This window comes from Anguilla rostrata, chromosome 2, assembly GCF_018555375.3.
Source record: "Anguilla rostrata isolate EN2019 chromosome 2, ASM1855537v3, whole genome shotgun sequence".
Taxonomy (NCBI): Eukaryota; Metazoa; Chordata; class Actinopteri; order Anguilliformes; family Anguillidae; genus Anguilla; species Anguilla rostrata.
In genome coordinates, this window is record NC_057934.1 from 64,403,919 (window position 1) to 64,427,914 (window position 23,996).

General features: G+C 42.9%; 3 protein-coding genes and 1 long non-coding RNA gene across 6 annotated transcripts; 3 read left to right on the plus strand and 1 right to left on the minus strand.

The window, feature by feature from the left end:
- The first annotated feature begins 1,506 nt into the window (after positions 1 to 1,506).
- LOC135248874 (putative RNA-binding protein Luc7-like 2) lies at positions 1,507 to 8,926 on the plus strand. Its single transcript, XM_064323891.1, has 10 exons — positions 1,507 to 2,174; positions 2,871 to 2,965; positions 3,124 to 3,222; positions 3,455 to 3,565; positions 3,663 to 3,806; positions 4,607 to 4,783; positions 6,231 to 6,397; positions 6,998 to 7,027; positions 7,141 to 7,290; positions 8,051 to 8,926. Exons 1-10 carry the CDS (start codon positions 2,114 to 2,116, stop codon positions 8,286 to 8,288), a joined length of 1,272 nt encoding a protein of 423 aa, XP_064179961.1. The 5' UTR covers positions 1,507 to 2,113; the 3' UTR covers positions 8,289 to 8,926.
- Positions 8,927 to 10,289: 1,363 nt separating this feature from the next.
- Positions 10,290 to 16,604, plus strand: LOC135248875 (polymerase delta-interacting protein 3-like). 3 transcript variants are annotated; one of them, XM_064323893.1, is made up of 10 exons: positions 10,290 to 10,449; positions 10,982 to 11,082; positions 11,402 to 11,832; positions 12,459 to 12,518; positions 12,781 to 12,825; positions 13,235 to 13,468; positions 13,940 to 14,017; positions 14,380 to 14,509; positions 14,937 to 15,003; positions 15,399 to 16,604. In XM_064323893.1, exons 1-10 carry the CDS (start codon positions 10,385 to 10,387, stop codon positions 15,622 to 15,624), a joined length of 1,437 nt encoding a protein of 478 aa, XP_064179963.1. In that variant the 5' UTR covers positions 10,290 to 10,384; the 3' UTR covers positions 15,625 to 16,604. The 3 variants fall into 3 exon arrangements, with proteins under 3 accessions (XP_064179963.1, XP_064179964.1, XP_064179965.1); XM_064323894.1 differs by having other exon boundaries at positions 12,462 to 12,518; XM_064323895.1 differs by lacking the exon at positions 10,290 to 10,449 and adding an exon at positions 10,601 to 10,740.
- A 1,184-nt stretch (positions 16,605 to 17,788) lies between these two features.
- Positions 17,789 to 21,137, plus strand: rrp7a (ribosomal RNA processing 7 homolog A). The gene is made up of 7 exons (XM_064323896.1): positions 17,789 to 17,910; positions 18,678 to 18,820; positions 19,533 to 19,658; positions 19,748 to 19,871; positions 20,018 to 20,112; positions 20,403 to 20,613; positions 20,913 to 21,137. The coding sequence occupies exons 1-7, from the start codon at positions 17,850 to 17,852 to the stop codon at positions 20,996 to 20,998; spliced, it is 846 nt and encodes a 281-aa protein (XP_064179966.1). The 5' UTR covers positions 17,789 to 17,849; the 3' UTR covers positions 20,999 to 21,137.
- Positions 20,108 to 23,413, minus strand: LOC135248877 (uncharacterized). The gene is made up of 2 exons (XR_010328512.1): positions 23,227 to 23,413; positions 20,108 to 22,701 (listed from the first exon to the last, which is right to left on the minus strand). It is a non-coding gene; the product is annotated as an uncharacterized LOC135248877 (long non-coding RNA).
- Between the last annotated feature and the right edge of the window lie 583 nt (positions 23,414 to 23,996).

Here is a 23,996-nt window from a genome sequence, read left to right on the forward strand (position 1 = left end):
ATTGATCTTAAAATACATTATTAAGAATAATAAACGATGTCACTGTGTGGTCAGCCATAATTTTGTGTTCATTGGTTGATTTGAACAGACAACGCAGGATATATAATAGGAATCTATGTTTCATCATAGAATAAATGTGCCTCTCACACACATATCTGGGTTTCCTTTAGGCCTACTACTCTCTTCCTGACTTACAGTAAAAGCTCACCTATTCTGTCTTTTTTTTCCTCAGCTGTTACTTTCTCTCCAGCCATCTTATATCTCATCTTCTCCTGTCCTCCATGTCCTGCCATCATGAAGTTTACTTGCCCTGCATCAATGTAGCCTACTTTCTCCCTTTCTCCATTGTGGGTCTATTTATCTTTCTCAGTACATCTCGGTAATTTAAATTTTCATCCTCACTTGCATGTTCTTCACGTTATGAGTGTTTTCCATCTGAATTTAAACATAAATATTCATATGATAATCATAGAAACTAAGCGGTTTCAACCGCAGACCGTATAAAAATAGGTTTCAACACGCGTATCAAAATGCATTATTATTGACCAGAGGTCAGAGGTCAATATAAAATAAACTTAACAGTAAGGGTGACGCATTGCTTCTGTCTGTGCTGACGATATGATTACATTATCGACTGTACATGAGAGGGATGTTCAGTTTCTTTAAATTGCTTTAATTACCACACTGCTCTCTAATTTTAGTGACTGTGTCTCCAGAGGGTAATGCGGCTATTATAATTATAGGTGACAGATTTTCTGACGCACACACTGGATTTTGCTAGCGTATTAAATACGATATCTAGACAATGTATAGAGTATACGAAACTAATTAAAATTCAATTAATTAATCGAAAAATGCCCAAGACGTTATGTGGAGATTTTAAAATGTATTAATTGAATCTATTCATTTCCTGATTTGACTGAATTGAAACAGAATTCGCCACAGGCCTTGTATATGGTTTTGATCAGTTAATGTTAATCCCAAATTCATACACCAGCAAATCATACAATTTGCAACATGCATACAATATAAAAGGTTGGTAAAATATTTATGCATGTGTACTATTTTTATGGACTTGAGCAGTACTACTAATGTTTTTTGGAACGAGCAGTTGATCTTTCTGAAGTCCCATCAAGAAAGCACTGACGACATTTGATGTTAAACAGGCAATATTTCAATTATGTATGGTTAAGCATATAAAATTCACATCTATCCACCGGGTGAATGGCTATGCTGTTCTAAAGCTATTTATACATATACATTTTAATAGTTTGGCTGACATATTCAGAAGATGTAGCGTACAATATGTTTTCAGCATACAGAATTTTCAGCGATACAGTGTATTTTTCATTGTGATATGTCTAAGAAATTTAATGGGCACAGAAATGTACTGCCCTCAAAATACTTTTGACCGTATCTATTTTCAGATCTATCCTCCACCACAGTAGTTGGCGGTGTTCAAGTGTATCCTGGAATATGACCCCGTAAATCCACCGAAGAAGACAAAGAAACTGTCGTAGCTGTCTTCGAGCCGAGAATGAGGAGCTCTTCCCTGTACTCCAGAAGGCTCTCCGCGGTATCGACGATAAGGAAGCGTCGAGCACTTCTCTTCGAGATTTAGGGCATCGGGAAAGATAGCTAATTAGCTATCTAGTTATATACCAGATATAAAGCCATTCATGAACAAATTTAAATTATTATTTACGGGAGGATGTGAGAAAACCCCGGCTTCAACAAAGTTCATTTTCTGTATTCAAGAATAAAGCTTTCTTAGTTAGCTGGCTTGCTAACTTTTGATAAGCTAGCTAGCTACTCGCGCCAACCTGCTTTCACTTTCACACTGAGCTGTACATTATGGCCAGCAATGCACTCAAATAGATAGTTGAGTTAGCTGTGCAGATTTGAGAAATATACATTTATATAGGTGGGAAAATAGGATCTGTTAATTTATTAAGTGAGGCAAACGTGGACGGCTGTAGCTAAGTAAGCTAACCAGTTAACATTAGTTAGTTGGTGCTTCATAACAGAAAACTTATCAGTCCGCCACAGAGGCCTGTCTGGTGAGGGAGTGTATTGTGTATGTATTCTACCGGCGTGGTCTGTCAGTGGAAAGATGTCGGCTCAAGCGCAAATGCGAGCAATGCTAGACCAACTAATGGGTACCGGGAGAGATGGTGAGTAGCTAACAGGAAAATGTGTGAAATAGTTCAGAGAACTTGACTTTGTTAGCTGGCTATCTGTACATACCGAGCGCCGTCAACGTCGTAAAATGTAGCTAGCTAGCTAGCCACGTTAGGTACTGCCACAGTGTTACTCGAGTACGCTGAAGTTATCTCGGAAGATGGCTAGCTCAAAACGTCCTCATTTAAGACGTAATTTGCTGTTAAGCATACCCAAATCCGAAGCTAAATGGCGACGTTAGACCAGCCTAACTGCTTTCAGTTCCGTTTCATTCAGTTGCAACTTGATACCTGGCTAGCTGGTGTGTGCAACACTACATTTAGACTAGCTTGTAGTCTAGTAGTAGTGGTAGTACGAATGTCATTTACGGTCATCGCGATCGATGCTACAGTTATGCGTGAGTAAGTTATAGTATATAGCACTGTGCTGTACAGGTTTCAGGTTTTATGATAGGTGGAACTGTGGAGTTGGGCTGCTGCCACTGGCAACTTTACTCTGTGACTGACTGTCGACCGAGGGTATCGATCATTACAAGCGTATGAATGAGCATTACTTCTCACATTCAGGGTGGTTTGCTTGTCAGTGTTTCTGACTGTTCCGCGGCCCATGTTGTATTGGACATACGCGCTGTAATTTTATTTTCACCGGCGTCTTGTTTTCTCGTTTACCGATTTGTTTACTGGTTGCAGGGGACAGCATGCGGCAGAGGATCAAGTTCTCAGACGAACGAGTGTGCAAAAGTCACCTTCTTGACTCCTGTCCTCATGACATACTTTCAGGCACGGTTAGTAGACTGCCCGACCACTGTGTGACTATTAGGCCGAGTAGGCTTCTCATTATGCTAATTGCCCTGGAATGCGAGCTTAGTGGGTAGCTGAGACAGGGGGATGCTGTCTTGTCCGGGGGTAGTGTACATGCTAACGTGGTGGGTTGATATTACAGCGCATGGACCTGGGGGAGTGCGTGAAGGTCCACGATCTGGCTCTCAGGGCCGACTTTGAGATCGCCTCCAAGCAGCAGGAGTATTTCTTCGAGCTCGACGTGAGTTACAGTGCCCGCTCTTAACTCTTGCCCTCTGTAACACTTTGTGTTACCTCGTCTGTTACTGTGTTTTGTTCCATGCTGCGTGTGAGTCTGTCTGTCTGCTGCTGCTGTGTGGTCTATCTCACGTGGGCCTTCTCCGCGTGTCCGTGGGCTCGCTGCACGTCAGCCCCCCTCTCTTTGGCGGCGTAGCCGTCGTGCTGACCTCTGACCCCCCTCCTCTGTGTGTCAGGCCGCGGAGCACCTGCAGTCCTTCATCGCGGACTGCGACCGGCGGACCGAGCTGGCCAAGAAGCGCCTGGCCGAGACGCAGGAGGAGATCAGCGCCGAGGTGGCGGCCAAGGTGCGCCCGCGCCCGACCCGCCGCCGCGCGGCGCGCCCGCCAGGCCCGGCGCGCACGCCGCCTTCACCCCTCTGCCTGTCTGTGTGTCCGTCGCCAGGCGGAGCGAGTGCACGAGCTCAACGAGGAGATCGGGAAGCTCCTGGCGCGGGCCGAGCAGCTGGGGGGCGAGGGGAACGTGGACGAGGCGCAGCAGGTGCTGGAGAAGGTGGAGAAGACGCGAGCCATGAAGAGAGAGGCGGAGGTGAGAGGCGTGTCCTTTCCTTCCCCCCCCACGGCTTGTGTGGAAATGTATATACCGGTGGTAACTAACCAGCCCTGCACCTGGAGATCTAGTAATAAAGAGGCAATCCAGTCAGGGAAACGCTTCACACTAGATGCAGTTAAAGGGTCTTAACTTCTGCAGAGAGACCACGTCTGCCTAAAAAATCAACAGCGCTCTAAAATGTATTGTTCACAGCTATCCTTTATAACTGTCCTGGGAAGGCTGTGCAACCAAGGAGAACCCCCTCATTAGGTAGAAAAGTAAAACTTATTTTCCCACTGTCCAGCTGCAAACTCCCTTTGTGCTTTTCGCTCCAAGCCTGTAGGAGTTGGGGATTGGCCCCTGCTTATGATATATTAGCACCTGACAAACGATTACTCAGCCAACCCTTATTGGATGAAAAATAACAAGTGAAGCTGAATAGGTCAGAATACATCTTAATATTACCTGTCAAGTAAACTATAGCAATTACATGGATAAAGCATGTTAACCCTTCAAAAGAACGGAATCTCTCATGTAAAATGTATAGTAGTTATTACTGGACAATAAAGAGGCTATTAGGATTGCGTCTAGGTATAGACAGAATCATGTGATGCCACAGTGTATTGATTCACTCGGTGTTCTCTTCTATTGAAATGCATCACAAGCAAGATGCTGCGTATACCTGGACACTCATGGAGCCAATAATACTGTCAATAATAGTTATGAGCACTCCCGTGTTCAGCTGTTCTATCAATATTAATGAGTTGTGTCTTATTCTATGTATTTTTTTCCCACAGGATATATATAGAAACTCAATGCCAGCTTCCAGTTTCCAGCAGCAGAAGCTCCGGGTCTGTGAGGTTTGCTCCGCCTACCTGGGTCTCCATGACAATGACCGTCGCCTTGCTGACCACTTTGGCGGGAAGCTGCACCTGGGCTTTATTGAGATCCGTGAGAAGCTGGAAAGACTAAGGGTGAGTGATTTCACAGTGACATCATGGACCTTCTCACTGTATGTTTTTACTGCACGTACACATGTCTGACAGTACCAGACCTGGGTCAAACGTACTTGTTTTGGATTCAAATACTTTTCTGTGCTCTATTGATCTTGCCTGGTGGAATTGAGCCTGCCAATACGACTACAAGGCAGGGTTTGCACTTTTTGAGAGTATTTCATTGATTCCAATACACCAGACACGATCAGAAAAATCATAGAAAAGTATTTAAATCCAAAACAAACAAGTATTTGACCCAGGTCTTGACAGTATATAGGATAGTTTGGTACGTTACTCTCTTTATATGGTGACCATGTTTCACATTTGCGTTTGTTAATACAAACTATTTCCATTTATAACTAATGTGAATCATTAATTCATAAAACTTCCTCCACTGCTAAATCTAGCAGGCACTGAGAGTTTAAACATTTTAACTGAATATTGGCCAGCATGTTTACAAGTATGTGTGAAGATAAAGAAACCTGGATTGGGGTTTACAGTGATGAGTTCTGTACATTAAATAAAGTCAAAATCGACCGTTAGAAAGTTTCTAAAGGTATCTGACTATCTGTCTATATGTCTATAGACAGATTTTTAAAATCTAATCTGTCTGTTAGCCTGGACAGACCTAAGACCTGCTGCTGTAAGCCCCAGAGAACAACTGTTGAGCCTGTCTTTGACTGCAAAACAATAGTCTTCAATCTGTAATCCATCACTTCTCTAGGACAGTTCTTCCTCTGACTCGCCCTTCCTCCCTCTCCGGCGAGATTTAGAACGTGGCATTTAATTCCTTCCTTAGCTGCGCGCTTGTCGCGGTCGCTTATCCGAATCTGCTGCTTGTCTAATTCCGTTCCGCCCCGCGCCGCTAGCTTCGCAGGCTCCCCGCGGCAGCGTTTGATCCGTTCACGTCGCTGCTAATGTACCGTGTCCCTTTGTGCCCGTTCAGTGTCCTCACACTCCCTCAGATAATCCTCCGTGGGCAGGCAGCCCGCGCTGCCTCGCTCCTCTCTCATATGTAATAATATTTATCTGTCTCCTCCTCCTGAGCCTCTGTCTTTCATTAGCTGTCATGGCTGCTAAAAATAGACACATAAATTTTAATCCCTGCTGTCATCTTTTGCGCCAATTAGCCCATTCTATTTTTATTTCCCCCACTTGCTTAACTCAGTTGAGTTGTGTGAATTTTCCAAAGGATTTTGCAGCAACGCGGTTTATCGGAAATGTTTGGAATTAGTTGCTCATTGATTTAAGTTGCGTTGTAATTCTAATTGTTTTCCTTGGAATGAATTTAACTTCAGTATTGTGTGCTAGAGATTGTTTATTTTACTCCGCTTAGAGCCTTGCACATTGTAAATAAACTGAGTGCATTTTCTTAATGATGTGATTTTAAGGATGTAGTAATTTTCTCTCGTTTTGTCTTCAAAAGAAAGCAGTTGTCGAAAAGCAGGAGCGAATGCGAATGAGAAGACGGGAAGAACGAGACCGAGAGGAGGAGAGAGAGAGACAGAAGGAGTGGGAACTGGAGAGGGAGAGGGAGCGCGAGAGGGAGAAAGAGCGTGAGAGGGAGAGAGAGAGAGAACGAGAGAGGCGGAGGTAAGCTGTAGAACTCGTGGTGCACACTTGTGTGCTTTAGAGAATCGAGGGTAAACATCCATACCTGCTGATGCATTGATTTTTTCCACCAGTTGCAACATGCAGCAGCTCACCAAAAGTTCCTGTTCTATTTGAAATATGATAAAAAAATATTGTGTATGAAAAATAACCTATAAATTACTGACCATGTTTCTATTTTCCTGCTCAACCTGTATAGTTTGTTTTACTCTAATTGGCTGTTTTCTGTTATGCTTTTCTTAATTACGTGGCTAATCTGAATTAAAATGGAGTCTGTGTGGTAATAGATACTGGATACTGTTGCTGTTCCACTGCTTGTTATGTAAATTCTGAGGAGGTTCTTTGTATAACTTGAATTGCCGATCTTCGATTCAGATGATTGAAATTTTGTTCAGGTTAAATGCCTACGAACTACCAACATGATTTAGGTCCAAATCCAGCAATCCCCCTCAGGTAGTAATCAGGCATTTTGTAGTTTTCTGTATAGAAACTGTTTGAAGTTGAAGCGTAGATTGCTGCAAACTAGATCTCTATTCAGCTTTCATTCGGCTGTGTTTAACTTTTTTAAAATGATGTTTTCAGAACAAGGTCAAGAAGTGGAGAACGATACAGGTAATGCAGAGATTACTCCTATGCAGTGTCAGTTGTTCTCGAGCAGTGTCAGTGTCTGTGATGGCAGGCTGTGTACACTGCTTGTGTACATTATTTTCATTTTTCTCTCCTAGGGATGGTGGAAGCTCGTCCTCCCATCACCCTCGTCGCCATCATTCCTCCCGTTCCCGGGAAGAGGGAGGAGAGAAGGATAGAGAGAGGAGGCACAGGCATAAAGAGAGACATCGTTCACGTTCCCACTCCCACAGGAGCAAGAAGAAGAGGTACAGGCCTTGAGAGTAGAATATTGTTATAGTGTCTCTGCCTCTGCTTCTGTTTCTGGTGTCTGTGTGCCTGCCTGCCTGACTATCTGCCTGCCTGTGTGTGTGTGCATGTCTGTGTGCATGTCTATGTGCGTGTGTGTGTTGTAAGGGAAATATGAGAAATTACTTATTTTACATATTTATTCGCTTTTATGTAACCTTAAGAAATCATTTTAAATTGCTTTTCTGTCTATCTGAGAATTATTGGAAGTGCATAGCCCCTCCTGCGCATGTTCCTATTCTCCCCAGAAAGCTGTCTCTGTATTTCTCCATTGTTTTTAGTCACTGTGACATGATAGCCTTGAAGAAGTCAGAACGTGTGTGTGTGTGTGTGTGTGTGTGTGTGTGATAGCACGTTCTCCTCATGCACTAGAATCCTCATTATTCTCTGTCCCACATTAGTTTTTCTATTAATACTCACGCTTGTGTTACGAAACAGAAGTTTTTATAACTTCAACTTTTAAAAAATGATGTCAGCATGCCATATGACCCAAGGAAAATACCAGTAGTCTAAATGTCACATTTGTAAACGTGTTAATCGGCAAAACTGATAATAAAAACAGGTTCTGTGTTGTGGGTAACTGTAGCTATCACAACTGAAGAATCGCGCAGCGTTAACTGTCATGTTGCTTTGGGTCAAGAACAGGCACTGCCATTTTGGCTCCTTGGGTTTTGCGCAACCTGGTGATGTCTGTTTCTTTTCCCATCCTCGTCCTTCCAGAGACAGATCCCCACACCCCCGCGAGAGGGAGCAGTCGCCGTCCCAGGACAGAGGGAGCGAGCGAGTGATGAGGGCGGGAGCAGACTTTTGGAGGGAAGGCGAGCGGACGGAAAGGGAGAGGTCCGCCTCCCCGGACATGGCGAGGGGGAGGGACGTGCCGCGGGAGAGAGAGCGGTCGCTGTCGCTGGAAAGAGAGCGGCAGTCCAGCTCTGAGGAGAGAGAATCCGGGGAGATCTAGAGCCACTGGCAGCTTGGAGGATTGTGCGGGGAGTGGGGTTGGGGTGGAAAATAGAAGTGGGGGAAAGGGGGAGATGGGAGAAGGAGCTGTGTGAAAAACGTGTAGTTACACTGTTGAGAGGAGGAGGAGGATAAAGTGCAGTGCGGAAAGATGGGGAGGGAATTAATTCACTGGAGATGGGATGAAATGAGATGAAGGCCCTACAGGGCTGTGGAGGGAAGGATGTAGCTCAGTGTGTGAGAGGCAGAAAGTTGTACCTCCTATCCCTGATAGTTTATTTCATATGGAACATATGTTTCTTTTGTTTGTTTTTTTACTATTATTGTTGTCCTTTTTCTGATCCCTTTTGAAATATAACATGAATCGTTTAGTGGTTGTATAGAAAGGAATTTGCGCACATGGACGTGAAATCCTACAGACAGGGATCCGATCCCCCAAAGTGTAGAAAACCAATCACAGCCTGATTTATAATGATTCAGAATTGCACTGCACACATACGAAGACCAGCACACATTAAACACACAAAGGCCTGGACAAAAACTTGTCTCGTACACAGACACACACACGCACACACTTTTGGGGACCCTGTATTTGCCATGGTCTATACCAACTGAATAAATGTTCCGCTTCCATTATAACCCTCAGACTCTTGTCTTCCTTGTTTGGTGACGACTGCTGTGAGTTCCGAGGTTGTGAATGCTTGAATGTGCATGCGCTGAACTTTGTCATATTTTAATTTGACACATTTCCATTTTGTTAAGAAGCACTGATGCGTACTTGTTTCTTAGATCTTCTCTGCGTCACAAAGGTACTAATAAATGTGGAGGGCACTGTAAGTTGCCTGAATGAACTAGCCCCCCTTGTTTTCCCTTATATTTTAACTATTGCCTCATCCTACAGTCTGCTATTCCTGGCATACGGCGTTTGTGTTGCTTGTTTGACAGGGTGTGGCTACACATTCAAACAGTAGCAAAGTATCAGTTGCTGAAGGGAGTGGAGGGGCAGGCTTGTAAATCTTGTTCTGTGATGTTTTTTCACTGTGCAAGATGAGGTCGGGTTAGGGAATTCACACAGTGTTTTCTTCGGCAGTGATTTGCCTGACCCAGCAGATACACTTTCCCAGTGGAAAGTTTGTATTGATTTACCTACTGAAGGTTGTATCGATGCTACATTTTATTTATTAACCTTTATTTAGCCAGACGAGGCCCATCAGGCGAAAAACCTCTGTTGCGAGGGTGGCCTGGCGAAAAGCTCAGCAGGACAGTAAAACAAATTGGCAAGTTACAACCAAGCAATAAATAAACAACATAAAGTCACAATTTGAATCCTAGGTGAAAGCAGATATGGCTGTCACGTATACAGTGCTCATTCAGAGCCTTAAACTAAGGAAGAGACACTTGATCTGAGGGTCTCTCGCAGTGCATTCCAGGAGGAAGGTGCATTGTGGGAAAAGGTGTATTTGCCCATCTCCATTCTCACTTTTGCTACAGTGCATTTCGGCAAGGACTGTGAGCGGAGATAGTAACTCTGGAATGGTCTTACCTAATTAGAGCATGAATATGAGTAATAAACTAATGACAGCTTTATGTTGAAATACAAACTGTACAGTACACAGCCTCCTAGTATCTAGAGAAGTCCAATGCACCATGGCACATAAGTCACAGCAATGAGTAAGTTGTTTGGTATTGATACAATGATACAATGTATCCAACAACTTAATGGTACTAGAATAGGTGTGCATATAGATCACATTGCCAAAATCTAAAACAGTACTTTGCACAAGATCCTTTCTTACTGCAAAAAACAGAACCTGTTCTTCAAATAAAGACCCAGCTTAAATTTCAATTTTGTTTTAAGTGTTATTTAAAATTTTTTAATCAATAAAAATCCCCAAACACATATAACCCGAAAACCCTTTCAAACTGGGTGGCCAAAGAAGGTTTGAATCTGCAAGTGGCTCTCCACTTGTCTGGGTAATTTCGCTCTCTGAATATAGGCTATGAATCGCCTATTTTGACCCAGTACGGCCACCATCACATACCCAGCTTCTCCCCCTATCTTGTAGTTGCGTCGCAAACACGTTGGAAGTGAGTAAGATGGCGGATCTTTCTTTGGACGAGCTCATACGCCAACGCGGCATAAGCACTAGAGGAACAGCCAGGTAAACAAATTTATAATGTGCGATTTTGATATGGTGTGAACGCTTTGAAAGTGAACACTGAGCGGTATGCTGTGATTGCTCAACAATTTCGTAAAACGAAAACTAAACTAACAGCCCGCCCCCACCGTGTCGCCCATTGGCTGGCGGATTTTGAAGCAACCTTGCGATTGGTCTATGCTTGTGAAGTATCCGAAGCATCCGGTTTGTTTAGCCAACGTTCTTTGTAGCTACAGTTATTCATATTTTTGTTTTAAATGGATTCTACAGTTATCAGTCAGACCCACGGGAAAAGTGTGTATAACTAGCTCGCCGGCTAAGGGGTAAAACCCCCCACAATTGTTCGATATATAAAAGTTCTGTATATAGTCAGGAGTATTTCACCATTTAATTATTTTTGTAATTCTATTGTTTCAGTTGTTCAATTGTTACACAAGAATTTAGAATAACAGTTTTTAGAGAACATCAGTAATGTCTAAGCCATAAGGCACTGCTATAATTAATATTTTTCTAATGAATTAATAATTCTTTTCAGACCCATATTTAGAAAGGCCACAGGAGGCGTGGGAAGAATGTTTGATGCAAGACAGAAAATTGGAGCAACTGAGATCAGGCAGAGAACTGGTGCCGGGGAAGGTAAAGCATCCAATTAACATTTTGGGGGTGGACTGTGGATTGTATTGATTGCTGACTGAAAAGTGGCTTAAATCAAATTCATGTAACTCTTGCTGTATTAACCTCTGGACAGCCCCGATTTGGATAGGTAATCATTTGCAAAAGGTGGGGCACTGAAGTATTTGATCCGGAAAGCAACTTGCCCAACCTGATTACTTTCCCCAAGAAAACCCTGCAAATATTGCCTCTGTAGTGCTGTGTATTCAATACAATTGTCTTCACGATATGTGTAGTACTGCAATAGTGTTACACCCGTAACCTCCCGTGTCTGTCTTTCTAGGCTTTCAGCTGAAAGATGCTAGGGAGAAGCTTGTTCAGAAAGATGCCCGTTTTAGGATTTTTAGAGGAGGGCCCACCGCGGGAGGTGTTCAGGACGCCAGGCAGACGATAAACTCACGCAAACAGCAGCTGGGACAGAAGCAGCTGCGCAGCACGCCGCAGTCACAAGCCCAAAACTCCTCACAGGGATTCCTGCAGACGCAAATGCCTCAGACACAAACTGTCAGCCAAAGCAGTAACGTGGTCGTGCAGAGCTCTGTGAATGTGAACTCAGCTCAGGGATTAACCACCAGAGGAGGGGCTCTGGGACACGGAGGCGGGCCAAGTAAATTGATGGATGCCCGTGATAGGCTTAGTCTAAAGAGAAGCATTGCAGTGGCCTTACCCACTCCTGGGTCACCGTCGCCCCTCAAGATCACCAAGACCATCCAGGTAGGATTGGCATACGGTATTCATATTGCAAGTTGCAGTCACAGTTGCAACCATGTACGAAATATTACAACTTTAAGATTATGTTAATTTGTCCAATTATGTTTGGTCCCCTAAAATATAAAAAGTGCTGTAAGTGTAATTTCTACACAGATGTAAGTACTGCAGTTTAACAGTCTGACTGCCTGCAGTTTAACCTCTTATTCATTGTTTCATTTCAAATCCAATGTGATGGAGTGCAGAGCCAAGACAACAAAAAATGTGTCACTGTCCAAGTACTTACAGACTACACTGTATCTATGTACTTATTGATAATGTACATGTTTTACAAGATTTTTCATGCCTAGAAGTACAGATATAATAAGTAGTATAAAATACAATCTATATGCATTCCTGTAAATGAGCACAGCAATACTGTGAATCAAAGTAGCCAGTGTTGTCAGGGTTCCCTCCTGCAGTGTAAGTGAAAGCAGTAGTTCTGTGTTCCAAAATGGAACCTTGATTGTGTCCATGGCGACTGGCTGGGGGTTCCATGGCTTACCGCATGATTTCTCAGCACATTTAAGTTAATGCTACTTATGAAGTCCCCGGTGGTCTCACCCTCTATATTCCACTCCTGTTTATTTTAGCAGAGGCCGGTTGGAATGACGAGTGGAGTCCGCATCACCGTTCCCAGCAGGGATACCCAGGTGGGCTGGCGGGGTCTTTTTGAGATTAGAGGAGAAGAAAGTAAAATCGAGGTGTTGGTATGTGTGTGCCTGTCTGCATGCATGTGTGTGTGTGTTTGTGTGTGTGTGTGGGGGAGAATATATAACAGAAAGCAGAGTGTTTAGTTATGGAAGGTAGAGAACCCTGTCATTATACTTTGTAAAGTTAATCAGGAAAATAACAAACAATTTGTCAGTGAGTAACTTCTTTTGTAAGCGTTGTTTTCATGGTTGTCTCTCTCAGTCTCTCTCAGGTGAGGATGATGTCATCCCCGGTAAACAGATGAAGGTCAGTACCACCAAGAGGTTGCTTACGTAGCCTCTCATATGAGTGATGCTGTTTCTTTTTGCTTACTGAAAAATAAAAATGTATTTTAATGTCACTGTGCTACCTTTAACGTATTCAGAAGCTCAGTAGTATTATTCAGCCCTTTAAGCTTTAGTGTCTATTGAGTGAAAATGTGAGATTGAAGCAATAAGTGATGTAATTATGATGAGTTTGTACAGGTTGATACTAAGAGTATTCTCATGGAAGGTCAAGGAAACCTTAGAATATAATAATGAACCCCTTGGCATGTTTGTATGTCCACTATACAACCATACTGCATCGCATTGTATAAATACACTGTCTTTGCGAACATACATCAGTTACCTGCTGCAGCCATATTCACCCCAGTATCATTCTGCCTCTCCAACAGCCTGGAGTTCCTGGTTCTCTCTTTTCTGGCCCTATCACCAAAGTTGTCAAAAACGACAGCTATACTGCACCCCGTCCTCCTGTGCCTGAAGCCCCCTCCAGGCCCACCCCTGCTCTTCCAGCAACCCGTTTCGCGCCCTCTGTCCTGAAGGCAGTCTCTCGAACCCTGGCCACCGGACAGGCACAGCCGGGAGGGGGTAGTGGGGATGCCAGCTCACATCCGGCGACTGTACAGGTGTGTACATGTGTCTCCTCTCCATGGGTCTACACTATTTGTCACCCATCTATCAAATATAAATGTAGACTCAAGTAGGAATGCTGCCCCGCCATAGACTACAGGTGACACCTGCGACAGGTTTCCTTTGGTAATCAAGCAGCTCTTAAAACACTTGTCCTTGGGGAGTGTCCTTGGAATGTGCTATTTTCCCCAAACAATAGCAGTGCCTTCATTGTGCCACCAGGTGGCAAAATATCAATAGGCTTCAATATGGACAGACAGTACAGTAGTTAGAGCCTCTAAATTGTGCCTGTTCTGGTTGCTTGTGTAGTTCATGCCAGATAACTGCCGTTAAAAGTGAAAGAACCTTCACTGCCAGTTTTGATTTTGTGAGGTTCCTCATGTTCCGTCCTCTGTTTGTCTTCCAGTTGAGGTTGTAACGTGTATTCTTCTTGTATGCCTGTTGACTCTCCTCTCATCGTTTTCCAGCCAGCTTGCAGTCCCCTGGAAGGGACTAAAATGACGGTGAACAACCTTCATCCACGCGTCACTGAGGAGGACATTGTGGTGAGTCTTTTTCTGTCTGTATGTAGCTGTTTTCACGGTCGAAAACGTGAAAAGTGGGTTTCCTCTACTGTGCAGTATCATACAATGTCACCTTAAATATCTAGATACTATTCTAGATGGATACACTAGATACAGGTCTATAATACACTAGGATTTGATGTAGCCAACTCATTTTAAATTTGTTCTGATTTTTATGCATGTCATTTAACAATTATTGTTAAACTTCATTTTTTAGTCATGTTGTTTTTAAACCAGTAGATGTTTAATACCTGTCTGCTGCTTTCAGTGGAGGTGGCTGTGAGGTTGGCTGGGGGGTTGCTTCTTACACTAACCGGCGTGTGTGTTGGTCTGTGTCCTCGCAGGAGTTGTTCTGCGTGTGTGGCGCCCTGAAACGGGCACGGCTTGTCAAGGCTGGGGTCGCGGAGGTGGTGTTTGTCAGGAAGGAGGACGCTGTCGCAGCGTACAGGAAGTACAATAACCGCTGCTTGGATGGTAAGCATCAGGAGGAGAATACTGGCAGAATATGTGTGAATAATAGTTATGCAAAATATTTCTGAAAAAATATTGAAATGCATTTCAAGTGAAGTTATTTGCATTTCCAGAGTAGGAGTTCAGCTCCGAGCTGCGGTTGCATTTGGGAACCATACAGGTGTTTGTGTACAGAGCTTGGAGGCAGGTCTACAACAACCAGGGCTGCACACTCTCTCAGAGGGGTAGTTGAAGGCCAGAATTATGAAAAGGTGTTCAGAGAATGCTGAACTGGTTTGGGGCTGGTTGGAATCTGAAATGAGTGAGAACAGAAAGGCTGTCCAGTGCAGGTGGTATTTTACTGTGTACTCTCTGTAATCTGTGGGTAAAAGTGTTGAACAGAATACAGATGTTTGAATGCGTTGAATTGTAATCGTCTCCCTTCCTGCAGGTCAGCCAATGAAGTGTAATCTTCACATTCAGGGAAGCGTCATCAGCTCAGACCAGCCAATCCTGCTGTGAGTCTCCCATGCCTCTCTGCCTCTGTCCCCGCATTCATGCCCTTCCTTGCACACTTGTGTCTGGGGTCTGTCTGCTTGTCTGTCTATCTGCCTGTCTGTCTGTCTGTCTGTCTTCCTGTCTGCCTGTCTGTCTACCTGCCTGCCTGGCTGTCTGTCTGTCTGTCTGTCTGTCGTCCTGTCTTCCTGTCTGCCTGTCTGTCTACCTGCCTGCCTGCCTGCCTGTCTGTCTTTCTCGCTCTGTGTCTCATCCCGTCTTCTGCTTACCTCTACCACGTTTCTTTCCATCCCTCGTTCTGTCACTTGCTTTGGGCTGCGTCTCCTAACGAGCATCCCCAGCGTGCGTTTCCTCCGGGTCTGTCTTCCACTGAAAGCCGCTCTTGTGTCTTTGACAGGAGGTTGAGTGACAGTCCAGGAGGAGGAGGAGGAGGGGCTGGGGGAAGAAAGGAGGGACGGGCGTCCTCTCTCTCTCGCCCCGACGCCCGTCCCAGGTCCTCTAAGCCCACGCCTGAGGTTGACCCCCAGACCATATTAAAGGCCCTTTTTAAGTCTTCCTCTCACACTGCCACTTCCACCCAGTCCGCTAAATCGCAGTCAGCCGCCTTTAGCATCAAGATTTAACACACACTGCCGTTAACACTAAACGCACACGCACGCATCGGTACTCAGTGACACAGCCTATACCAAAGCACACATTGCTCAAGAGTCATTTATTATATGATTATCCAAATGTGGTGCTGTAATACACATGGTCCTGTAAAAGAGTGATTGTGAAGAAAGTTTTATTTCATTTTAATAATTTTTGGAACCTTTTAGTTTGTGTCTTGGTATGGACAAAGGATTTGTTACAAGTAATTGGAACTTTTCAGAATAGTGTTCTAGTTTATTCGCAGACATGTTCAGAGACATGTTTGCAGCCAAGTGGCCTGAAGCCTACAGCTCATGTTTGCATCTCTTCAAATTTTTCACATTGAATGCTGTTGAGTTTTGAACTGTGACTGTTCATGAATGAATTTCACGTTTGAAACAATACATGTGCAGACAAGACTGGCTTAACAGTCCAAATGAAGCCATCCTTCCATTCTGTCCCTCTACTTTTTTTGTTCAAAGTTTATCTCCTTTTCTTTTTTCTTCTTCAAATGGCATTCGTTTTGTTTTATAGTAACAAAGCCCTTTATTTGCAACTCAGCTCACAATGGTCTTTCCTTCAGTGTGCTAACAGGCAAAAAGGTCCACTAACATGCCACAGAACGTTTAGACCAGACCAGCGAGAACCACCGAAATGAATGTATGTGAAGTTACGCTTTTGTTTTGTAACTTTGCTGCCCTGAAACACTATTTCTGTGTATTTCTGACCTTGTTCCCAGTTACTGTGTTAGGGGCTGCATGTTTTTGGGGATTGTTCAGGTGACTACTTTAACTTAACCTTGCGATGTTGCTATATTTTAATTAGTTTAATACCCCTTTATTCTGAGGTGTAAAGTGAGGTGCAGCTCGTTTTTGTCTACACATTGCTCGGGTGATTTGTTTTGGTTAATTGAATGGGCCTCTGAATGAGTGTGAAGAAATTCTCCAATAAACGTTACTTTATAGAAAACTTATATTTTTAGTGTTTTGTCTTGAATGCGGTCACTTGCATTTCTCTTTCTCTCCCTCCTGTGGCAGCTATTCTCACGTCTAGAGCCACTTACTGTATGGATATCTGTTGTGAACAGACATACTTAAGAAATGAAGTTGTCAGTCAACAATACATACACAATACACGTATGCTGCAAGCAATATTTGTTCCATGAAAACATTTTTAAAGCCAGTTTTAGTGTGCCTACTTAACAGGAAAGTCAACTCAATGAACATACATTGCCAATACTTTCCTCTCAATTTCAAGGTAATTTTTTTTTGGTGATTTCCCCCCCCCGCCACACCAAATAATCTGCACTTCACTGTTAGAAATACAGTTATTAAATTAATTGACATCTCTAGTAATACATCTTGGCCAGAACATCATATTTCTTTGTGTATAAATATACCAATATCGGTGTGCTCCATTGCATATAATTGATGTTACAGTTTCTCTGTCTTTGATGTTCCTGTGAATTTAGCAACCTGTCAAGCTGTGTTGCTTTAAATACATTGGAGGCTAGCAAACTGCCTAATGCTACAAATTTCTACCCTTATTAACAGTCTTTTTTTGGCTAATTGTCTAGCTTGTTACAGTAGCAGGTGACAAAACGTCCCCATCGGTATTTTGAAAGGCTGTTGGACGCAGGTTTAAGGGCCACATTTTTGTTCATTTGCTTGTTTAAAAAGCTATGAATGTGAAATTCTTGTTAAATACGCCAGCTTTACAATGAGGAGACTTGAATCAGGTAATGGAGTAATGAGGCTCGCAAAGTACTCTTAGGCCACATTACTGAATCACAGAATCAAGCATGGCCACTAAATTGGTTAAACTGCAAACTGTAAAAAAAAAAAAATAGAAAAAGAAAATTTAATATCTACCACAGTGTGTACAGGGCCTATTTTTATACAGTCTATGGTATAAGGCCTACTACAGTCATTTGCAGCCATGTTGCCTTTTACATTAGACCATTGAACATTGAATTTATTTTTTATTTTTTGCAAATTGTACTGGTTTTGCAAAAATAAAAAAACGTCACTGAAAATTGAGATTAAAAAACACCGACTCACAGAGAAGATTTACTGCTTCTAACTTGCTTGTAATGTCTGTTATAATGTCATTCTAACTTTAGGTGGCAGTATTTCCCCTTTCTTTTGCTAAATATGCGTTCAATTTTAAGCGAAGAAAATGATCACTTCCGGTTAATCTCACATGCGATACAGTCAAGATGGCGCCCTCCAAGGCAAAGCGCTCACGAGAACCTTGTGTTATTCCAGGGGGATTTACAGGTAAGAAAATCGGTAGTCGTTCTCGCTACTAGGAATTTAGATAACGCCAGTTTTTTAGTTAACTAACAAAGTCATTGAGAGCCAGATAAATTGCAGCACGTTGTTGCTACACATGGGAATTTAACATAATCCGACTCCAAAGTGCTAGGATCTGTAGTGCTGCCTGGAAACGTGACGTTTTACTGTAAATAACACATTAACTCGCTAGTTCGGATATATTTGTTTTAGGTATATACTATGGAAATAGATGTCGTGTTTTTAATGAGGTGTAAATAAATTACATATGCATTACGCGGTCCGTTATGGCTAAAAACTTACAGACGTGGTCAGTAACGCAACTGCCCCACGTTTCCTCTCGTTCTCTCTTGTGTGGGATGCCTGTGGTCACTATTCCTCACCTCATATGTACATGGCCACCGATGTTTAAGGTGGACATCCTAAATAAGACTTCTGAAAGACAGCGCTAGTGTGGTTTGAGGCCAGAGACAGGCACAATATTCAGTTTATTGATGATGGTCACAATAAAACCTCTTAAAACATTTGCTACTAATGTTAGTTTTCAAGATGCTCGAGGTCTGCCATTGACATCCAGCAATGCCAGTGAATGTTAGTGGTTTGAAAATACAAATTCAGTGCGGAAATGTCTTTAACTGTCTCAACTGTTTTTAACTAAACAGAGTAATCTCACCGTTCGTTTAGATTGACCTATGTGGGTCAGGCACTCTGCGTTGTTTTAGAATGCTTACTGATTTAAATCTCTCTTTCAGTGCTCCCGCTGAAGTTCAGTACGGACAGCGTCAGCTGCCACAGTGTGTGTGTAAAGGAGCACAGAGTTCGGGCCGAAAAAAATACAAACAGACCGCTTGACAGGACGTTGTTTGCGATCAACATTCCACCATACTGCTCAGAGGTACTTCATTTTGGTTTATTCTGTTAACAAGACTGGCGCTCAGAATATAGTAGCATGGTGCCTATGCTCTGGGCTCTGGGCTTTGCTTCCCTGTCAGCTGTTCTTTTGATCCGTTTTTATGATACTGTCCTGTACTTTAGAGATGATCCTTTATTAGTCCCACAGCAGGGCAATTTGCAGTGTTACAGCAGCAAAGGGGATAGTGCAAATAGCAAGGAGAGTAAAAAAAATATAATAGATATAATATATACAGACAATATACAAACAATGCACAGTTTGGTACACTTTATATTGCACATGAGTGGATTGCACCAAAAAGTGAGTGGGTTGCACGTGAGTGGTGTGTGTGGTCTACTAGGAGCAGTGCTGATTATAAAGTCTGAGAGCAGCAGGAAGGAAGTCAAAAAGGTCCTCAGGAGTGCCCCCCGCACTCCAAAAGACCTGAGTCTCCTCAGCAGATAGTCTGCTCTGTCCTTTCTTGTACAGTGCATTTGTATTGTCAGTCCAGTGCAGTGTATTATTCAGGTGAACACCCAGGTACTTGTAAGATTTCACCATCTCAATGTCCATTCCCTGGATGTTCACTGGTATGGGAGGAGCAGAGTGTTTGCACCTTCGGGAGCCCACCACCAGCTCCTTGGTTTTCCCTGCGTTGAGCTGGAGGCAGTTAGCGCTGTGATGTGTTTATAACTGCCAGTCTTCTCTTTTGCAGGCGGTGGTGAGGGACCTGTTCTCGCAGTTTGGGCCGATTCAGTCTGTGGAACTGAGGGAGCGGCCCGGTACCGCCGAGCCCGCAGAATCAAAACTGTCAAGATATTTCACACCAGCACAGAAAGAGGTAAAAACATCCATAAGGAAATCTGCTCTGTGTCTGTGCTCCTCTTTTGTGCACCGAGCAAACGCCTCCCTCTCTGTTCTGTCTCTCAGGGATTTAAAGTAGGTTACATTGTTTTCAAAAATGGCTCCGGTGTGACAGCTGCCAAGTCCCATCCCGCTGACGCTCCACTGGTCGTCTCCACAGAACAGCGGCCTGTCAGGACAGGCTTGAAGAGTGAGTGTCGAATGCTGTGATTTAAGTGTGCTTTTTGATCTGCGGAAGATGGTGTTCTTATACATTTTTGAGAAATGTACAATTTTTATTATTGTATTATAGTGATGTCTTGTTTGCTTTCTCATTACTTTTTCTTTCCCTTTAAGAATGGATACATCAGTACAGTAACTCGTTAATTCAGCCAGACAAGCTTCAAGCAGACGTTGACCGCTTCATGCAAGAATATGACAAAAAGAAAGAGGTCAGCCTTTTATTTTGTCTTTCCGCCTCTATAATTTTCTATAATTTTCAGCCCTGGATTTTCTGCGGTTGAGCATTCACATATTTATGCGCAATTTTCTTTTCCCTGTCTTTCGTGTGTGTATGTGTGTATACTCAGTTGCTCCACTGAAAATTCTTCCGTTCAAATGGGCTTTGAAAGTTACAACTGTATGCAAATAAATGGCACGAATATGGCTGTGAAGTTGAACTTCAATGTAGATGGTTATACACACCACTCGTTTAATGTGTTGACCACTGTCTTTGGACCAGGAGTCAGAACAAAAGAAGAAAGAAGCAGAGAAGCAGCAGGAGGAGGACGAGGAGGGTTGGGTGAAGGTCACAAGGGGCGCGCGAGGGAGCAAGGCCCGCCCTCACAGCGAGGCAGCCAACCAGAAAGCTCTGCAGAGGGAAAGCAGGAAGAAGAAGAGGAAGGAGCTGCTTAACTTCTACACCTGGCAGCACCGAAACACACAAAGAGAGCGTGAGTTACCAGTATAGTTGTAACTTTCATGTGAAACTGACATATAGATGGTGGAGTAACACCCCATCAGTTGCAGTTTGCAGATGATGTAAGAAATGAGACTAAGGGCATGAAATAATTTACTTTTATGAACTTTTCTCCTGCAACAAATATTGAAAAAAAAAAAAAAAGTTTAATGTTAAGGTGCAGACTGCATACTGTATACTGCATATACTATACCTGCATATGTCACTTTTTCAGTAAGCCGAAGGTATGTAAGGGTGTATGCGGTATTAATACTTTGTCATTCTCCTTTTCAGACATTGCTGAGCTTAGGAAAAAGTTTGAGGAAGATAAACAGAGGATTGCAGTGCTGAGAGCACAGAGGAAATTCAAACCTTATTGACTTGGTATCCCATAATCCTCTGCTTTTCCATCTGCACCGTCTTTTTTTCCAGAGCTACCGGTTGTCCCTGACTTACTAACATTTACTGTGTGTCAGTGCATGCTATCCTTTATATTAAAATGAAATAGGAAAAAATTCATTTTCTTTAGTATTTTTTTCTAAATGTTTAAAAAAATCTGCTAACTTGTCCCAACGCTGTGAAATCTTATCCCTTGATCTGAATGTCTGAATGATATCTTTTCATGACATGGCAGTTGAGTATGAAACCCCCTTTGGGCGGTAGAGGCCTTGTTCGAGAGCACAATAGAAGTGTTCCTCCGGGACTTTAACCTGCAACCTTATAGCCCCCACCTCACAGTCGTAACAGAAGAAGGAACTGTTCATGAGAAGGATTTTCTTTGAATATCCAGGACCGCCAGCCTAGGGCCACTGTTCAACATAGAAACCTACAGTGCTGTGAAAAAGTATTTGCTCCTTCTGATTTCCTATATTATTGCTTATTTGTCACATTGAACAGATTCATATCTTTAGACAAAATGCCATTCCTAACAAAGGAAAGTTGAATAAACACAGAACAAAAAAAATAAAATAAAAGTTCATTAAGGTTATCAAGTTATTAAAGTTATTAAACATTTTAAAGTTATCGAACACCCATATCACCAATGTGAAAAACTAATTGCCCCCTTGGTTACTCAATCCACTAATTAACCAAATTGGTCCGCCAAGGAAAACAACTGCAGTTGATGACTGAAGAAATCCTAAGAACTGTGAAGAGAAACCCTAAAACAATGATAAGTGACCAGCAGTCTCCAGGGGACAGGGGTGAAAATACCGTTAGTCACCATTTGAGTTCCACCACCTCTCACCAGCAGGAAGACTCTGAAGGCCAGTTTAGAATTCACCAAAGCAGACTGATATGAACCGGAAGAGCTCTGGAAGTTGTGTGGACAGATGAGACCAAAATAAACCTTTACCGAAATGACAAAAAGCTGAAAGTGTGTAGAAAGGAAAGAACAACCCATGCTCAAAAGCACCTCCGCATCATCTGTGAAATATGGAGGTGGTATTGGCCGACCGTCTTCAGATGTACTAGGTTTCACCTGTCGGTTGGTATGTAATTCCCCTGGTTGACCAGAAGATGGAACCAGTGAGCAGAGAGTTATTGCAGCAGAGAACACTTAAACAGTTATTTTTTGTATTTTATTTCATAAGATAAATATAATATTAAGGGTTTAAAACATGGTGCAGTTGAATTAGCATACAAGTAGAGGAGACTAAAAACTCTCTTTTTTACTTTGTCCTATTGACTGTCCTGACCTGTGTATTTTGCACGATTAATAAGCATACATTTTTCTAATGTATTTGCATTATCATAATTATGTCAATATTATGTTATATATCTCAACCTTTTCGTAGGGATTCAGATGATTGAGTATTAAGTACACAATGGGATCATAAAGGTAAACTTTATAAACTTCCTGAAAATGTTTGTTTTTTTATTTAAAAAATTGAGCTCACCTCAAAGCACCTCAGATGGTTAAAACCGAAAAGAGAGTCGATGCATATGAAATAAGTGCAAACATGAAGATTACTCAAAATCACAATACATTAACTGTTGAACAATGCGGCGCATGTACTCATCACTGTCGGGTGAAGACAGACAGTTCCCCAGTGTACCCAGTGGCGTCTGTGGCCAGGACTCACTGGAGGGTCCCATGGGGGGGGGGGGATACGAGGGAATGCAAAAAAAAGAAGAAATATTTCATCTTATGTTTAAGGTTACATTTGGGTTTCCAGTTGTTTTGGATACTGCTGCTATTTCAGCCAGCAGTGTCATTGGCTGAGTGGGTTGATATGCTTTCAAAAGCACAAGAGTTTCTGCTTGTGTTCAAGGCTTGTGACTTAAAAACGTTGCCAACAACCGGTGCCATTTTCCCTGGTGGAAATTCCTGCTCGGTTCCAGCCTGGTTTTAAAGTGGTCCAGCTGGTTTGGGCAAGCTGACAGCAAAATGGTTGAGATAGCAACCGTGCTGGCAAGACCGTGTCCAACTAGTGGGCCAACTTTGCACAGACAACAGATCACCAAATTCTAAGATGCTATCCAGCTGGAGCAGAAGCTGATCCCAGCTACAGTCCATCTTAGGCTGGCAGCTGGACATTCCGCCAGTGCGTATTGTGCTTTCAGATTGAAGCAAAAAAAAAAAAAGATTTAACAGGAACGTACATACCTCCATCAAATGAATCCCTGTAACACATTGTTCTAGTGTGTCCTGGCCCAATAGCAGCACTGAGCGTGCCCACCTGTCACCGTCCCAAATACACAACAGAGCTCACTCTCGCGTCCTGACTGCGCGTATTCTTTAAGTTCATTTTGACATTTTGCCTTTAAAACGTGTTCCCCTCCCTGTGTCTGTCCAGCCCTCCCTGCCCTCCCTGTATGACCTCTCTCTCTCTCTCTTTCGCTCTTTCCTCACACCCCCACACCTTTTGACTGAGTATGCAGAGCTTCTCGTGACTGATACTGGCCACTGGGTGACCTTTGAGTTAGTCATTTGTTATATTTGGATGGAAGTTGAAGTTGCAGCCAAATCGGTTGTGTACTGGTGCTCACATGCACGCACACACACACAATCATGCAAACAGTTTAACAAAGGGAGATGTGATACATACTTGCATGGGGTACACACACTAATGAATGGATCATCAGATTGTGCATTGATATATACACTTGAATCACTTTGTCTTGTTCCTATGCAGACTGCAGTTGTAATTGCTGTCTACGTTTTATCAGAGAACCTCTTAAGAGGCTTCTTGTGTTTCAAAAGTGTGAAGAATGCATGCATTATAAATGTAAGTATGGAAGTTTGTGCAGTTGCTTTTATTTTTGAAAAAACAAACCAACCAACAAACAAACAAAAAAACTAGGATATATCCAGAATTATTGTTCCTCTTTTTAGAGTAATTGTAGTCCTGATGGTAATGCACCGTGGCAGTATCA

What these genes read in the sequence shown, in the direction of transcription:
- rrp7a (XM_064323896.1), top strand. Translation starts at nt 17,850, where the DNA reads ATGGCGCCCTCCAAGGCAAAGCGCTCACGAGAACCTTGTGTTATTCCA. An exon ending in AATATGACAAAAAGAAAGAG is followed by an intron (nt 20,113 to 20,402) that starts GTCAGCCTTTTA and finishes TCTTTGGACCAG; the next exon opens with GAGTCAGAACAAAAGAAGAA. An exon ending in CCGAAACACACAAAGAGAGC is followed by an intron (nt 20,614 to 20,912) that starts GTGAGTTACCAG and finishes TCTCCTTTTCAG; the next exon opens with ACATTGCTGAGCTTAGGAAA.
- LOC135248875 (XM_064323893.1), top strand. Translation starts at nt 10,385, where the DNA reads ATGGCGGATCTTTCTTTGGACGAGCTCATACGCCAACGCGGCATAAGC. An exon ending in AGCACTAGAGGAACAGCCAG is followed by an intron (nt 10,450 to 10,981) that starts GTAAACAAATTT and finishes AATTCTTTTCAG; the next exon opens with ACCCATATTTAGAAAGGCCA. An exon ending in CAATAACCGCTGCTTGGATG is followed by an intron (nt 14,510 to 14,936) that starts GTAAGCATCAGG and finishes CCCTTCCTGCAG; the next exon opens with GTCAGCCAATGAAGTGTAAT.
- LOC135248874 (XM_064323891.1), top strand. Translation starts at nt 2,114, where the DNA reads ATGTCGGCTCAAGCGCAAATGCGAGCAATGCTAGACCAACTAATGGGT. An exon ending in AGAAGTGGAGAACGATACAG is followed by an intron (nt 7,028 to 7,140) that starts GTAATGCAGAGA and finishes TTTCTCTCCTAG; the next exon opens with GGATGGTGGAAGCTCGTCCT. An exon ending in CACAGGAGCAAGAAGAAGAG is followed by an intron (nt 7,291 to 8,050) that starts GTACAGGCCTTG and finishes TCGTCCTTCCAG; the next exon opens with AGACAGATCCCCACACCCCC.